General features: G+C 40.9%; 1 protein-coding gene across 2 annotated transcripts; it reads left to right on the forward strand.

The window, feature by feature from the left end:
• The first annotated feature begins 441 nt into the window (after positions 1–441).
• On the forward strand, positions 442–15,369 carry LOC109625264 (Scm polycomb group protein like 2). Of its 2 annotated transcripts, none has more exons than XM_020080433.2 (15): positions 442–2,063; positions 3,737–3,870; positions 4,564–4,638; positions 5,140–5,210; positions 5,632–5,866; positions 6,506–6,594; positions 6,692–6,935; positions 8,779–9,044; positions 9,146–9,239; positions 9,327–9,530; positions 9,646–9,807; positions 10,614–10,742; positions 11,017–11,238; positions 11,328–11,491; positions 13,739–15,369. In XM_020080433.2, the coding sequence occupies exons 2-15, from the start codon at positions 3,849–3,851 to the stop codon at positions 13,862–13,864; spliced, it is 2,103 nt and encodes a 700-aa protein (XP_019935992.2). In that variant the 5' UTR covers positions 442–2,063; positions 3,737–3,848; the 3' UTR covers positions 13,865–15,369. The 2 variants fall into 2 exon arrangements, with proteins under 2 accessions (XP_019935992.2, XP_019935993.2); XM_020080434.2 differs by having other exon boundaries at positions 11,331–11,491.
• The last annotated feature ends 165 nt before the right edge of the window (positions 15,370–15,534 follow it).

The following is a 15,534-nucleotide window of genomic DNA, read 5'->3' on the forward strand; positions in this document are numbered from 1 at the left end:
TTTGTGACAGCAACAATTGCATTTAGGTCAATTTATAGCAACACAGGTACCACTGCATATGCATATTGTTGATTTTTTTTTCTCCCTCCAAATCAATATCCTTTGGGATAAAGGGGTTTCAATTATCTTACGCCATTATTTTGGGGATTGGGCTGAAAAGTTAGAGTAAATAATACCTGAGACATGTTGCAATCTCATTAGAAACCAGAAGATTTCGATTTATACATCAAGATGCACCTGAAAGGTAATACTTCCATCATGCCTGCATTCAGGACATAAATAATAATGAAGCGTTCATATGGATGTAAAGAAGCAGTCTGGTTTGGTTTTAAAACCCCATTGAATAAAATATGTCTTCTAACTGATTTTGGAAACGTGTCATAGTTTTTCTGCCAGCTTGGCTATCCTTAATCATAACATAAAAAACTACAATAAATCAATAAATCAATCAATCAATCAGACTTTATGTATACAGCACTTTTCATATAAACACACACAGACATAAACAAAACAAATGCTTAATAGCACACTAAGAATTTAAAAAACATTCAGATAAAACAGTAACTGAGGAAACACTATTTCACTCATCTTCAGGACATGTACACACGCCCACAGCCAACCCACCTGTGCCCCATCTCCCATTTCAAGAGGCCTCCCCAGCCCCAACCAACCTGCAGGGGGTCCCAGGCATTTGATCGCTGTGGGTCTTACCTAACCTATTTAATCACCCACCAGTCAGCTAGAGTCAAAGACGCCTCCCATACCAGAGGTGAAACACCACCAAGTAACACCAGCATGCCCTGTCACCCACACACACCTGCAACACTCCTGAAGATACCACGGAGGAAACACTAGAGACAGAATTTGAAAATGACAAACATAAGAAACCCTGTAATTGACTGTAAAACAAGTGAACAATCTGCTTTAAAGAGCCAGTAAGTCAGTGTCATTGACCCAGTTGTTGCTGGATAACAGAGCTTAAATGATAAACCAGAACCTCAGCAATTGTCAAGAGAATGGAAAATTATTTTGTAATGCTAATTATTTTTGCTGCGTTTCCCTGGTCTATGTGGAGACATAAAACAGCCAGTACATGCAGCTTGCAGTCATTTGCAAATAATTATACCAGCACCCTGTTTTATTAGTGATAATATATGTTTGACAGCATATAATAACATGAACTTGATAGGAAAATGTAGGAGGGGAAAACCCACCGGTTTAGAACTAGCATAGGACAATGATTCTGAGTCACCTTTTTTCTGTGTGACTACTGCTGACGCACAACTTCCTATTGTATTTGTGATCAGGTTGTGACCTTTTTACACTAAACCGACATAAAACTTTCTCTAACATGGTTTCTTTGAGATATTATATTTCTCTTGTGGTTTTTTTTATTATAATTGTAATTTTCCAACATTTTTGATTGTCTTGACTTTTAATTAAAAAAGTTTGGGGATTTAATTTGATAGTATGTATAATAGTATCAGCGTATTTTAAAAATGTAATTTAATTTAATTATATTTTATTAGAGTGATATGTTTAATTGTGCAATTCAGTATTTTCTATTTAATCTGAGCAATTATACTGTTTCTAAATGTGTTCACGTTGTACTTTGTTTACTTCCAGTATGATTAGCAGCATGTAATAAGTTGATTACCTCAGTGATCATGGAGTTTCAGCGGGATGTCCATGTTTTGTGGATCCGTTTTTACCACAGGAGGGGATGCACGAGAGAGACCCTGTAAAGACGAGAGAAAGTGAAGGTGGACGACTCGTGTTGCTTTCTGGAATCCAAAATTTACAGCCCGAGCAGCCCCGGCGCTGATTGGACAAAACGAACAAGCCTCTTCTCGATTGGCTGTAGGTGTGAGTAACACAGGCTTCCATTGGCCCATTGAACTACAGCTGCAGACTCAGCCTCGCGTCGTGGCTCCCCCGTGCTCTCTGTTCAACCCTATCTTTGGCATAACTTACATGCGTGTAAGAATACACTACATTCGTGGAAAAATGGCAGCTGACGAATAGAGAAAAGTGGATCTTCAGTCGGAAAACAGACGGCACTTGTAAGTTTTTCACTCGGAATTAATAACGTAGAGTTGAGGAAGAATGCGGTTAGAAGCCGTGTGACCCTGGTTGTGTGTAATTCTCCTTGATAACAAGGAGGAAACTGCTCTCAGAGGGTTCACATTAACGCTAAGGTTAGCCGACCTAGTTATTAGCCAGCAGCGGTTGCTAGCAAATCAAGCAGTCCCAGTTGTCAACATTGGGCCCCGGCTATTACCTGAAACGTCAGAGTGTTCATATCACACATCAAGTACGGCGCACGATAGCAAGGACGCACCATTTTGAAATAGTGATGATAATAGCTGCTTAATTATATCGTAATACACAAAGTAAATAACACCTAACGACACCTCGTTGTGTTTCTAGCTAGCTGGTAACAAGCAAGTTGATATTAAAAGGCTGCTGTGAGATGACATAACAGTGAACAGCTAACAGTAAACGCCGAGTGGAGAAGAAAATAACAGAAGAAAGTGTGAAAATATTCGTCTCCAGACATGAGAGCACGCTTTCATGTGACGTTAGGTATAATACGGAGCGGTCAAGTCGTTGTGTACAACGTCAGCCTTAATGTGGCTCATCAAACGGCAGCGTTAGCTTCTGTGGAACAACATTAGTCATCCAACATGGCTCATTTTACCGTCACCGCGTTGAGTAAGCTACTGTTTTGACTGTAAAAGGTGGTTTGACCTGACGACGCTTGACATCCTGTTTCATCCCAACACTTTTGCTTTCATTTGACCCAGCTCACCTCTGAGCGAGTCTTCTCCCACACGAGAGCCATGAGAGACTCATTAGCATGTTGCTGAAACCTGGTAAAAGTTAAGTGTCACTGGGTCTTTCCCAGTACACCAGCACAGGCCGGAACAGTGTGGAACCCCAGCAAAAAAAACCCACCCAGTTTCAGCCCTCCTGTTTCCGTGGGGAGTGTCCATTACTGGAATACCTCACTCATGAACAGGGCTGTGATGGGTTTCACTCCACGTCCCCTTCCCTGATAGCATCACTGTGCCTCTGGCCTCCAGGTTTCATGTGCTGCAGGTTATTTCCAGAGCTACTTACCCTCTCTAAACGGAACCAACACTCACAGTTACACGTGAATTTCTATATTACACAGACATTGATATATACCATAAGTCGCTGTTTCACAGAAAGTCAGTAGCTCATGTAATTTACAAGTATTTTTTTTGTCGTCCGCAAGCTTAATTGTGCGTACTTCAGCTAAAATACATAGTTGTGAAATTGGCAACATACCACTTCTTAAATAACTGTATGTTTTATTCTTACATCATTGTAAATGTCAAACTAATTGTAGCTACAACTGTTGGTTAGACCAAACAACCAAGTTATGATGCCATGTTGAGCTCTGGATAATTGTGATGGGCATTTCTCTTGTTTTTTGATATGTCAGTTACTAAGTCGTAATAATTGATAGATGAACTTTGGAAAAAAATGATTAGTTGCAGCTTTTGTATTATTGACATTTCCATTCACATATTGGTTCCCAACTTAATGTATGAAAATGGAACCTTGAATGTTTAAGCCCTTGTGTTTTTAACATTGTAGTTTTGATCCTACCTCAAATGCTTGAATCGACTAATCTATAGGGCTGTTTTGTTGTGTATTTGTGTGTACAGCATTTCATATTGAATATTTTCATGTTTGATATTTTTAGGACAGAACCACTCAGGAGCATACTGGGTCGACGTCCCGCACCTTGATTGTCATTGTAGAGGTGTCACCATCGGTCATCATTGTTGAAGAGTCTCCACTGGTCATCAGTCACCATGGGAAAAACCCAGCTAAAAGGTAGGGTGTTGTCATTTGATTTTGTTCGGTAAAGACAGTGTTCTTTTTTTTAGGCAAAATTTTCAAAAACATAAATGAGGTCATATGTAACATATCTTGTACCCTTGTAGCCATTTAATCAATAATATGCCATTTTCCTCAATATACTATTTAATTAAGACCAAACTCACCAACTCTTCTTCTATACGATCAGCAGCTGCGCATGGAAGTTTGTGGTGTCATCACAGTATATGTCAAATAATAAAGGTATTCACATTCTCCCAGGGTATTGAGTAGAGGTGTAATCAGGTACCCTTCTCCATTGGTCAAAAACCCACCAACAACTGCAAACATCTGCCTTTTGTCTGCAATGGGAATGGATGACTCTGCTGTAGACATGGGCAGATTGGTACTGTGTGACACCCGGTAGAACACGCTGATTTGGCAAGACAGCAAGGTTGGAGAGCCCCTCAGTTGTTGTTGCATTTGTGATGTCAAACATGAGGATCTGCGGAATAAAACAGAAAGGTGGACTCCTCTCTTGGCAATAGGAAGAGAGTCCTTCCCCTTTTTAATTGGGTTTTCCCGATGAAGGTTCCTTGTCTTGTCTGATGTGATAAGAAAAATTGTTTGTTTTATCTTTATTTCATTTGAATATTTTTTGTTTTTTCATACACTTGAAAACATAATTGTTATCACCTTTGTCATTTTTAGATCAGAAAGATGGCAAAAAAGAGAAACCAGGAAGAACAGTTCCACAAACAGGTACAACTCCTGCAACAAATAAAGGTAAACTTAGTAATTGGTATTTTGAGAAGGTGTTTATTTTGAGTCGCTTAGATTACTTTGATTCAATACATTAAGAACTGTTTAACTTTATGGCATCAAGAGAACCCTATAGTCATTTTTTTGATACAGGTTACATTACATTCCATTGTTGTAGAGTGCCAAGTATTGCCACCTTTATAACATTTGCACCATGTTTTACTAGAATTGTTTTGAAAATAGGTTTAAGCATAGATACACATATTTCACCTTGGAAAAAAATCATCATACTGATATAATAAAAGAAGCACATCTGACTGATACTAGTGGACCAAGGAAAGGCTGAGAGATTGAGCAGGACTTAAGCTTTTTATACTTTATAATGTCATAGTTCATACATGAGTAGCGGATGATACTGTGGCATACTGCTCACTTGTGTTTACTGGATGCTATTTAATAATTTATTAACAAAGGAGTGGCTTGCAGTGGCATTTTAGAAATTTACTTTTACTTTTTCTTCTCCAGATGCTTTCAGCTGGGAAGAATATCTTAAAGAAACATCATCTTCACCGGCTCCACCAAGCTGTTTTCGTCAGGTATGTCCTTCTCAATTAAATTTGTATTTAGCCAGGGCTAGTTGCATGAAGATAGAAATATGCTGTGTGTCAAATTGGATGCTTCAGTCAGTCCACTGGCATACTTTTGAAAAGCTGTGTTTGTATTGTAGTTTGAGTGTGTGTAAGTTTGTCCTATACGTTTTGTTGTTACCAGAGTAACAGTGGCTCAATTATTTTATTGTTGTTATTTGCCTGATTATTCAAATGTTCTCTATTTATGACAGTATATGCAACACCACTACAAAAAGGGCACAGCTTCACACAATGCACATTGTTCTTTGTTCTGTGTCTTTGTTCCACTATATGCTATAAAAGATTTTGTAGTAAACATAATTAAACCTGGCTGCAGCCATGTTTTCTAAAGTGCTAACAGTGACATGTATGATGACATTGTCTCCAGGCTGGAGTTCCACCCTCCAATGACTTCAAAGTGGGAATGAAGCTAGAAGCCCATGACCCACGCAATTCCACTTCAGTTTGCATTGCCACAGTGATGGGTTTAACTGGGGTTCGTCTGCGTCTCCGTCTGGATGGAAGTGACAACAGCAATGATTTCTGGAGACTGGTAGATTCCTCTGACATTCAGCCCATTGGCACCTGTGAGAAGAATGGAGACATGTTGCAGCCACCACTGGGTAAGAGTCAGGCATGGTGGGATGGAAGCACAATTTTGATGTCACTTATAGGCTTTAGTGCTTAGTTATTCTCAACTGTAGAGGACGAAAGGAATTAAATATTAGGTATCCATAGAACCACTGTGATCAGGGTTGGAATATGTCAGTAAGAAAATTATATTATGGATTGCAGACTGATTAGATATAACAGAAAATAATTTTTCTTTGGACAAGGCTGCTTGGTGTCTTATGTGAAGGAGAAGGACATTTTATTATCATTATTTGGATTCAGAAATGTTTTCTTTATGTCCTTTAATAAATGGAATGTATAAGTATATAATGATTTAAAGAAATGAATGGTTCATTTTGGCAACCTCACAAAAATAACAGCAGTGCTTCATAAATATCTAAATTCTGACATAAATTATCTCTGAATATTGCATTTTAAAAATACCCATTATTGTCCAGTGTAGAAAGGGGCCACGCTCTGTTTCTGAGTCCGATTCTGTGCAGTTAGCATCCTGAATAAAATGATACTAATGCTGAAAATTAACATGTTTCTCTTTAACAACGCTAGAAATTATCCAACATATCATGGTGTATGACAATAAATATTTTCTTCTTCTATTTCATCTCATTTGACTGAATTCTCCTCTCCAGGATTTCGGATGAATGCGTCCTCATGGCCCATGTTTCTGTTGAGAACCTTGAACGGAGCAGAAATGGCCCCAGCATCAGCCTTTAAAAAGGTACATACTTAAAAAAGCTTTATACATAAACATGTTGCCGTCTTATTAGTAGTGTGTGTACAGGTTACTGCAATGAGGATATTTCTCACATTGTCAGGAGCCTACCAGGCCCCCCCAGAACAACTTCAAGCCAGGCATGAAGCTGGAGGCTGTGGACAAGAAGAACCCATATCTCATCTGCCCTGCCACCATTGGGGAAGTAAGGGGCGATGAGGTGTTCATCATGTTCGACGGCTGGAGGGGCGCTTTCGATTATTGGTGCAAGTGTGACTCCCGGGACATCTTTCCTGTGGGCTGGTGCTCCCTCACCAAGCACAGTCTCCAGCCACCAGGCAACAGTGGTGAGTGTTAGCCTGTAGGTGGCAGCACAGGTCTGCGCATACAGAGAAATTTGAGGCAGATGCTGCTGTTTTTAATTCATGCTTCCTTCATGTTCATCCCCAAAGACCTGTACCCACAGCTATAACAACATAAATACAATTAGCATGAATCATCTGGACTTGTTGTCTTTCAATGTCAAATTCTGCCTCTTGATCTTTGTGTGATGTAACACATGTTTGCACATTTTACTATTTCTGTATTTGAAGTATTGCGGGAATCCAGAGAATTTAAACTTTAAACAACTGTGTTTAAACCAGGAAAAGTTGAACTTAGTGAAAGGGCAAAGAGATTAGTATTTTCCTATTTAAGTAAAACTTCCTTTTAGCTCTTTTTCACTTTACATCTTTTCATATGCACATTAGTTGATATGGATGTAAATAGATTTATTTCTACTCCTGTCACCATGGCTGCACTGTCAAAGAAAGTTGGGTTGCCCAGTAACAAGTTCAACATGGTGGTTTCAACATGGTCCTCTTGATAAACTGCAGCGACATTCAGAGACTTTGGTGTCGGGAGCTGTCAGTGAACAGCTGTGGGAGACATACTGTGCATTGCATGTGAAACTCTGCAGACACACGAAAGAGTCCTGTGGATGTGTATTTAGGTGGGTGGGATGGAACAGGCAGAATTACAAGAGGGAGGGAGGAAGGAAAGAGGATTTATGTTCCTCACATCATAGCCCTTGTGCATGGAAAAATCTGTATATATAAAAGCTGCTCAGCCATGACTCAACTACGTTTGTGTACAAGATTGGATGGACAGTGGGAACATAACCAAACACTGAACACATGACACACAGCTGCTTTATTCTTCTTTTTAAATGTGCGTTTACCTGCTCATGTGCGAGCTCTAAGAGTTTGGGAGGGGGAAACGAAAACCACTCACACCCTCTCTCAACTAATGCTGATCAGTCTGCATACTGCGGCTCCTCCGTCACTGTGCGCTGTGTTTTGATCTCATGCTGTGTTTTGGATGAAGATTTATTATTTGGCACACTGCTGTGCGTGTTGGAATTGTGTAGGAATCCTGAGAACACACAGAAACAGAAATATTTACCAGCCCAAGTAAATGGGCTGTTGCATTGTGTGGGGTTTTCTTTTTTCTTTCAACACGGTGCGTTCCGCTTTTACTCTTTTTGTTTTCCTGGATTGTCTTAGCTTTTTTGTCATTTGTAGAATAAACCAGAATTCACAGAACAGACTTTGGTCCTGGATTCTGTGAGTATTAGATTGTGATTCTTTGTATGTGCAGATGTGTCCGATCTTTAACTCTGGAATCATATTCATTTATTTACCTAAATTAATATGATTCATTTGATATGTATGACATCATTTACATCACTTCCTCCACCATTTGCAGTGATGAGTTGCTCCTGTCCAAACCCAGATTGGCACCATTCCATCTCTTTGCTTTGACATTCCTCTTGGCCAGCAGCAGCAGTACAGCGCAGTGCGATGGTCACCGGTCCAAGAGATAACAACACAGTTTGTCTCTCTAATTAGCCAGGAGAGACTCCACAGTAATGAGACAAGTTCTAAACCATTCTTCATCTTTATTATCCTCTCCCATTGAACAGACACAGAGAACATGTCTGCATTTTCAGTCCAAAGGCAGTTTAATCCTTGGAACCAAAAACTACTGCTTGCTCCATGCCAACACTATTTTCCTGTTTTTTATATTCATGGCAGGTTTTCCTTCTTCCGAATGTGCCAATAAAATAATTTTTAGTTTACTAAAAAGCCACATTCAGTATGATTCTGTGTAAGTGACATTTTTATTTTCGGAATTTTTTTGTGATTATAGTTACCCTCCCGAAGAACTTGCAGAGTCTCCCAGCATCACCCTCCAAGCCCAGCAGGCGTTCCATGCACTCCCCCTACAGACTCCCCAACCCTCTGCCCCCTTTGCCTGTCAGAAAGGGGGTACGGGGCCGTCGGCCCAAGAGCGAAACCATTGCTCTTCTCAAAGCTGTGGCAGAAGCAGCGGCTGCCCAGAACGGAGCTGTATCTGAAAACACGCAGCTTGTACCTCAGCCTCACAAGAAGAGAGGACCCAAACCTGGAAGCAAGGTGCGACCCTGCAAATACCAACTTAAACAGTACTATACTCTTCTTTTGACTTCTACAGTCTGTTTGTCTGTGTGTCTACAAATGTCCTTGTGTCTCTTCAGAGAAAGTCCAAGATTCTGCAGGGTCCAACACAACTGTCCAGCATCCAGGTTCCACAGGAAAGCCCCCCCAGTCTCAACTCAGTGGTTTCAACAGGTAAATTGATTAATTGTTGTTTGTTTCCCTTAATGAGGTATCACATATATCACAAATCTAATCTGTTCAATGTTTGTGTCATTTCAGTGTGTGTATATGTGAATAAGCATGGAAACTGTGGTCCGCACCTGGACAGGAAGCAGATGCAGCATCTGCCTGACCACTTTGGCCCAGGGCCAGTCAACGCTGTGCTCCAGCAGGTGGTCCAGTCATGTATAGACTGTGCGTACCAGCCCAAAGTCCTGCTCATTGCTCTGCAGACTCACTCAGGAGGAGGAGAGATTGTCAGAGGTACACACACACACACACACACACACACTAGTTGTCAGATGGCTGTACAAGTAGCCAAGACATTTTAGTGACAGATGATTGATGGTGCACTCAAACGTGTCGTCCTTCTTCACAGTGAGGACAGATGGTGGAGTTCGTGTGGTTAAACTACCTTCAGCTTCCAGTGCTTCCTTCGTGCTGCGGTTCCTGGAGACGATGTGTCGTCATCTGCAATGTGACAACCTGTTCAGCAGCCAACCGTTCAGCCACTACACTGCTTATGACAGGAACAAGTCAGGTAATAACTAGCCACTCAGAATCATTATTTATTAGGTCTTAAAATAAACTAAAACTGAGAGATATTGTAGGTAGACCACTTGTGATTAAAAAGTTCTATATGCAAATAAACACATACAACATTTGCAAAGATGAAATTTGTTAAAAAAAGAGAAAAAAGATCAAATGCAAAAAACAGTTTTTTACATAAAGAAAAAAATAACTTCATATATATAATTTACCAAATTTACAAGCAGGCTCAAATAATTAAGAATAAGTCGTAGACAGCATTTCCTAAAGTTTCTCTTCACTCTCTATGTGTGGTGATACTGTGGAGCACAAACATCTGCTGCTTAATCGAGAGCACAAACACATCATTTGCATCACACAGAAGCAAATGGTGATCAGACACCTGGTAAAACTGCCAGACCGGAGAAGCCCATGATGCAGCCATTGTCATGATTAATGAATATTGTGCATGTGCAACTCTCAACAGAGATTAGAAAAGAAACATTTCCACCATCAGCTCTGGAAAAAAACAAAAAAATAGTCATCAAATAATTACCTAAGTTAGAATACAAATGTATTTACTGAAAAAAGTGAGAAATCTTAATTCCTTCTCATCTCTGTTGTGAGTTGCACCTCAGGAGTGACAGCTCTTTGTTTTGCCTCATCTGATCAGCTTTTACAGAGATCGCAGATCAAACTAATTAGAGGGAATATCAGCAGATACCGATCGGTGGCCGACCAATCGCAGCACCCTGAGTGGTGTTAATACACTTGTCATAGTGTGTTAAAAATGTGTTTTTCCTTGTTTCTGTGTTCTAGTGAAAGAAGAGGCTTTGGACGCTCCCTCTCTTGCTCGGGGTAGTAAACGCAGTCTCTCTGGAATCTCTCCACCGTATGCAGCCCCTCTGTCTCCTAAACATTTACGCACAGAAGCTCACCCCTCCGAAGGTAAAGCTCAGTTAGTTTTAAGTTTTCAGTACTTGTAACGCCTTTCTTACAGGTACACAATATCTTTAATTTCCACTGTGATATATGTGATTTGAGATGAATACATCTACAAAGAATTTCACATTTAAACGAGTAGTGGATGTTTCAGTTTCAATTTCATGTTTTTTTTGTTGCTGATGTTCTGCATGTGACCACTCTGATGTGATATTGTTTCAGAGGTGAGCAGCTCTTAAAGAATCACATTTGAATGTCTTTTGTGCTTTCGTCTCTTCAGCAGAGACTCTGCCTCACGAGGAGAATGGCCTAATAAAGGAGCAGCGCTACATGGACTCAGCCTCCAACTCCATGACTCCTCGTCCTCAAACAGTGCGGAGTTCTTCAGAGTACCACTCTCAGGCCAGCAGCCTCTACCATCCAGGCAACAGCACACCCATGCGCCGCCTCCCGTCTAACCCCGCAGAGCTCGGCTCCACACAGCCTCTCAGACGAGTTGAAGGTACAGTAGTGATCAGTGGAAGCAGATGTAATTTATGTGCATGCTTGCTTCTACCTCGGATCATCAATGTGTATGCTGTTCTTTGGCAGCAGCCAGCTCCACCACCGGTCCTGAGGCTGCAGCGTCTGATCGCGAGAGTCAGCAGCTGCCCAGTAAAAACCCCTCCTCCTGGACCATTGAGGAGGTGATGCAGTTCGTCAGGGATGCTGACCCCACAGCATTAGCACCACATGCTGAGCTGTTCAGGAAACATGTGAGTTCACTCAACAGCACAACTTGTTTTTTGTGCTTGTTTGTTGTGTGTTTGTGGTTGTTTGATTCACTTTAGAGTTTATGAGACACATGTTTATACCTGCTACACAACACGAGACGTGAAGTGACGCGCACAGTCAGGACATCAGGGATAAAGTGATGGGAACGATCCGGATTAAAGATAAAGATAAATATGGTTATCAGTTTATGTGACACCGACACACACATACACACTAACTCCTGCAGATAGTAGAGGAGTAACTTCATTGTTGCAGAAGAAGCAACGTCCCGTTTATCCAGGAACATAAATGTGAATTCAGCATGTTTTTATAAAGATCAGTTTTACATTGTATCTGTCATTTTTCTGATTTTGACCAGTGGTTCTGGGACTCAAAGATTAACTGATCAGATTTTCAGTGGCCAAAAAAATATCAGAAATAAGATTCTTTGATGACTTTACCCATGATCACTATGTCCAGTTTCCACTGTAATGTTTGGTGGCACGAAATTGGGTGGAAGCGTCCGCCTCACAATCCTCTATGCAGGAAACACCCTGTTTACCTCCCATCAGAGGAAAGCACAAGTCTACATTACCACATTTGAAGTATTTGGAAACATTTTCCTGCAAGAATATCTTCCACAATGAGAATGTCAATTGTCAAATGTATTTTTTCATAAGTATATAAGTATTTTTTCTCTACAGCAGTATCTGCGCTTACCTGATAATGGGCTCGCTGCCGAATCATTAAGTGTTTAAGTGCAGCTGAGATGGTGGAGTTAAAAATCCATAAAATGAATGAATGATCACTTTATTGAGCCAGAGGATCTCCTACTGTTGTCTGGAAAATACAGCTGGAAGTATTTTATTTTTTATGATTAAAGGTGGAGATTGAGGACACAGAAGACAACTAGTGTAAAGGGAATGTCCTGAGTGGAATTTAGAAGATGCAGTTCAGAGAGTCCCAGGAAAACAGGATGAGCTTGAATATGAAGATAGGATGGTGTTTTTCAACCTCTTGAATGATGAAGAATTAGTCCCAGTGAATTAGTCCCTTAAACATCCTTTCAAAGCACTGGAAACAAGCTCAGATGAGTTTTCAATTGACACAACTGGTGAGGGAGAGTCAGCCTCTGTTTCTTTAAGCTGTGGAGCTGCAGCTGCTGTCACGCACGTCAATGACAGTGCTGATGAAGAGTCAATCTCCATTTCTTCAAGCATCCTTCATTGGAACTACAGCTGCCACCAGACACTTTAATGCTGATGATGTACGTCTGTGTGAGCTGCAGATAGAGCTCCAGTGTTTGAGGAAGAAAAACAAGATTCTCTGTGAAGAAATCGATAGAACCAGACTTCAATAAAGAGGGTGTGGCCTCACAAAGACCAATCCACTGACAGGGTGTGGGGCTGCATCACATTAACTGATGTGGTTTCTACTTATACAGCAATAGAAGCCAGTATTGATTCTGAGATTTTGTACTGGCAGCTATTTTTTATAGTATTCCTCTTGAGCAATTGTATAAACTTCATATTAGAGATGAAACGGTTACCAGTTTCTCGATTAACCACAGTAAAATTCTCAATGGTTAGTGTTACCATGTGAAATTGAAATGATCATAAAACTGCTGTTGATCACCACGGTGTTAGGCTCACGGTGAAAACTGTCCCAGACGCAGGCTCGACAGAGATGAACAGACACACACACGCATGCACTCCTGCAGACAGTGGAGAAGCTCAGGTTTTTCTCTGCAGAGGAGGTTATGTTCATTTGTTCCTTTGGTTTATTTGATTGTGAGCAATATTGTCTGAAACATGAATTTCCATGAAATTTGGTCAGGGAAAAACCCATAAAATCTTGGCGTAGACCAGCATCCAGGGGCAGATCCAGGAATTTTCTTTCACGTCTTCAACATTATTTGATCAGACTTTTTCAGAACACTTTCACAGTTTTCCCGGAGAGTTTATTGAGAGAGATATCGATGAGAACAATCAGGCACATTTAAAAGACTGACATCTGGCCGAGACTGTTGAGCCTCGGTGGAGGTATGAGCTCTACTCAGGCTACATCCACATAAATACATTTTCATTTGATAATGCATCAACTCTGCTAGAGATGCTTCAGAACGCTCACGTGGACAGAGATTAAGTTTGAAAAGGCTGTTTTTATATGAAACGGTAGAAGTATTGATGCAGTCTGTTCGGATCAGTGGCTGCTGTGGATTAATTTATCTCCCCACTCTGTTTCTGCAGGAGATCGATGGAAAAGCCCTGATGCTGCTACGGAGCGACATGATCATGAAGTACATGGGTCTAAAACTCGGGCCTGCACTGAAGTTATGTCACCACATAGAGCGGCTGAAACAAGGCAAAGTTTAACAGGAAGCAGGACAGTCCTGATCCTGCCAGACCCATGGGCAATAAGCCTCGAAGGAGCCGGCGCTTAGACACTGACTCATGTGGCACGCAGGGACCACGTTACTCCAGACTCCACCTCCCGAGACTGAATACATGTCACACCTTGGTCCAGACTTCCAGAATGGAGAAAGTGTGCCGTGCTGACACGTTACCTCATCCCCTCATCAGTGAGCGAGAAGCTGTTCAAGTCTAATAGACGCCACTGACGTAATGAAATCCCAAAGGAAAATAATCCCTGTAGTGTTTACATTGAATAGCACATGTGCACACGTGGACATGTTTTTTCTTTTTTTTTACAGCGATGAAATCTTTTGATCCTGGTTTTGGATCCCCCAAAGATGGAGAATGTTTTTTCGTATACAATGTTTTTATTACTGTTGAATTTCCAGTCAACGGATTTCCGGGACGAGTTGGTAAACTGAAAAAGAATCCCTCACACGTTCTTCCCGACTCTTTTTTAGAGAATTTGGACGCTCTCTGTCTCTGTGCTGTTGCATAGCTGTTGTCTCACCTGTATGCCTACAGTATGGGTGTATCTCCCTTCCTGACAAATGCTCACGACAGTGCATTCCACCTCTTTCACACAGTGCTAGACAGACGTATTCATATGTTGTATTCTTGTGTTTTTTTAAAGTTGAACCTCACTGTTTTCCACGAGCACCACGAAGCGTCACCTGCCCTGCGCTGGCGTCATGTATTATTGTGTCTTAGCGGGCCCTACGTCACCTCCCACTGGTCTCTGGGCCGTTCCCGAGCTCTCTGGAGTATCAATTTCAACAGACAGCTTGCTGAGGAAGTGAAAACCCGACATTTCTAAGGGCTTTCTATGTTAAGTTCTTATATCATATTCTTTTGATCAGTCACGATCATTTAAGCTCATTGGTCTGCCTGCGGCCTCCGCATCGTCACTTTTGACCGTTACAATCACTGTTAGCAATGAAAACAGATGTGTACAGTTTTATGGGTTTAACCATGAATATCAGCGACAGAATGTAAATTTTGTAGAAACGTAATATTTTAAAGAAATCATATACATAAGTTAGAAATGTGAAGATAAAGGGGGGGGTGGGGCGGGGGGGTGAATTTATTTCACAGTGGATTTCATTCTGCTTTCTAATACTTATCGTAGTGCTTTTAGTCCAGATACTCAACCCAGTACTAGAGTCTGCCTTGCTTTACCTACGACATCTCTCAGGTTTACGTGGTCTTTGTTAGTACAAGCTTTTTGTAGCACAATGTTTCTAATAATATACTGAACAGAATTTTCCTGTAATTCCCTTGTGCCATATGATATTCAAACACAGGATGGAAGTGCTTTTGATCTCCTCCTCTCGCATCGTCTTTAAAAGTACTTGAAAAATATTCGTTGCAAAAAGTCACATGTCCATTGTCACACCAGATAAACAATACGTGTTTATGATGTTGTGTATTTTCCTTTCTTTTTTATAAATCTATCAAAAAACGAAGCATGAACGTTGTATTTTTGTTTTCAGCTACATTTGTTTGTTGGCAGGATGACACAAAAACTACTTGATGGATTTCCATGTCACTGCTGAATCATTTGGATCGCCCCCTGGTGGCTGGCTGCAGTTAGGTCATAATTGCAGTCTCATCTATGTTGATAGATTGGA

This window comes from Paralichthys olivaceus, chromosome 3 (assembly GCF_024713975.1).
Source record: "Paralichthys olivaceus isolate ysfri-2021 chromosome 3, ASM2471397v2, whole genome shotgun sequence".
NCBI classification, from domain to species: Eukaryota; Metazoa; Chordata; class Actinopteri; order Pleuronectiformes; family Paralichthyidae; genus Paralichthys; species Paralichthys olivaceus.

Coding starts and splice junctions, on each gene's coding strand:
- LOC109625264 (XM_020080433.2), top strand. CDS start 3,849: ATGGGAAAAACCCAGCTAAAAG. Junction 4,639..5,139: donor AACTCCTGCAACAAATAAAG/GTAAACTTAGTA, acceptor TTTCTTCTCCAG/ATGCTTTCAGCTGGGAAGAA. Junction 6,595..6,691: donor CAGCATCAGCCTTTAAAAAG/GTACATACTTAA, acceptor TCACATTGTCAG/GAGCCTACCAGGCCCCCCCA.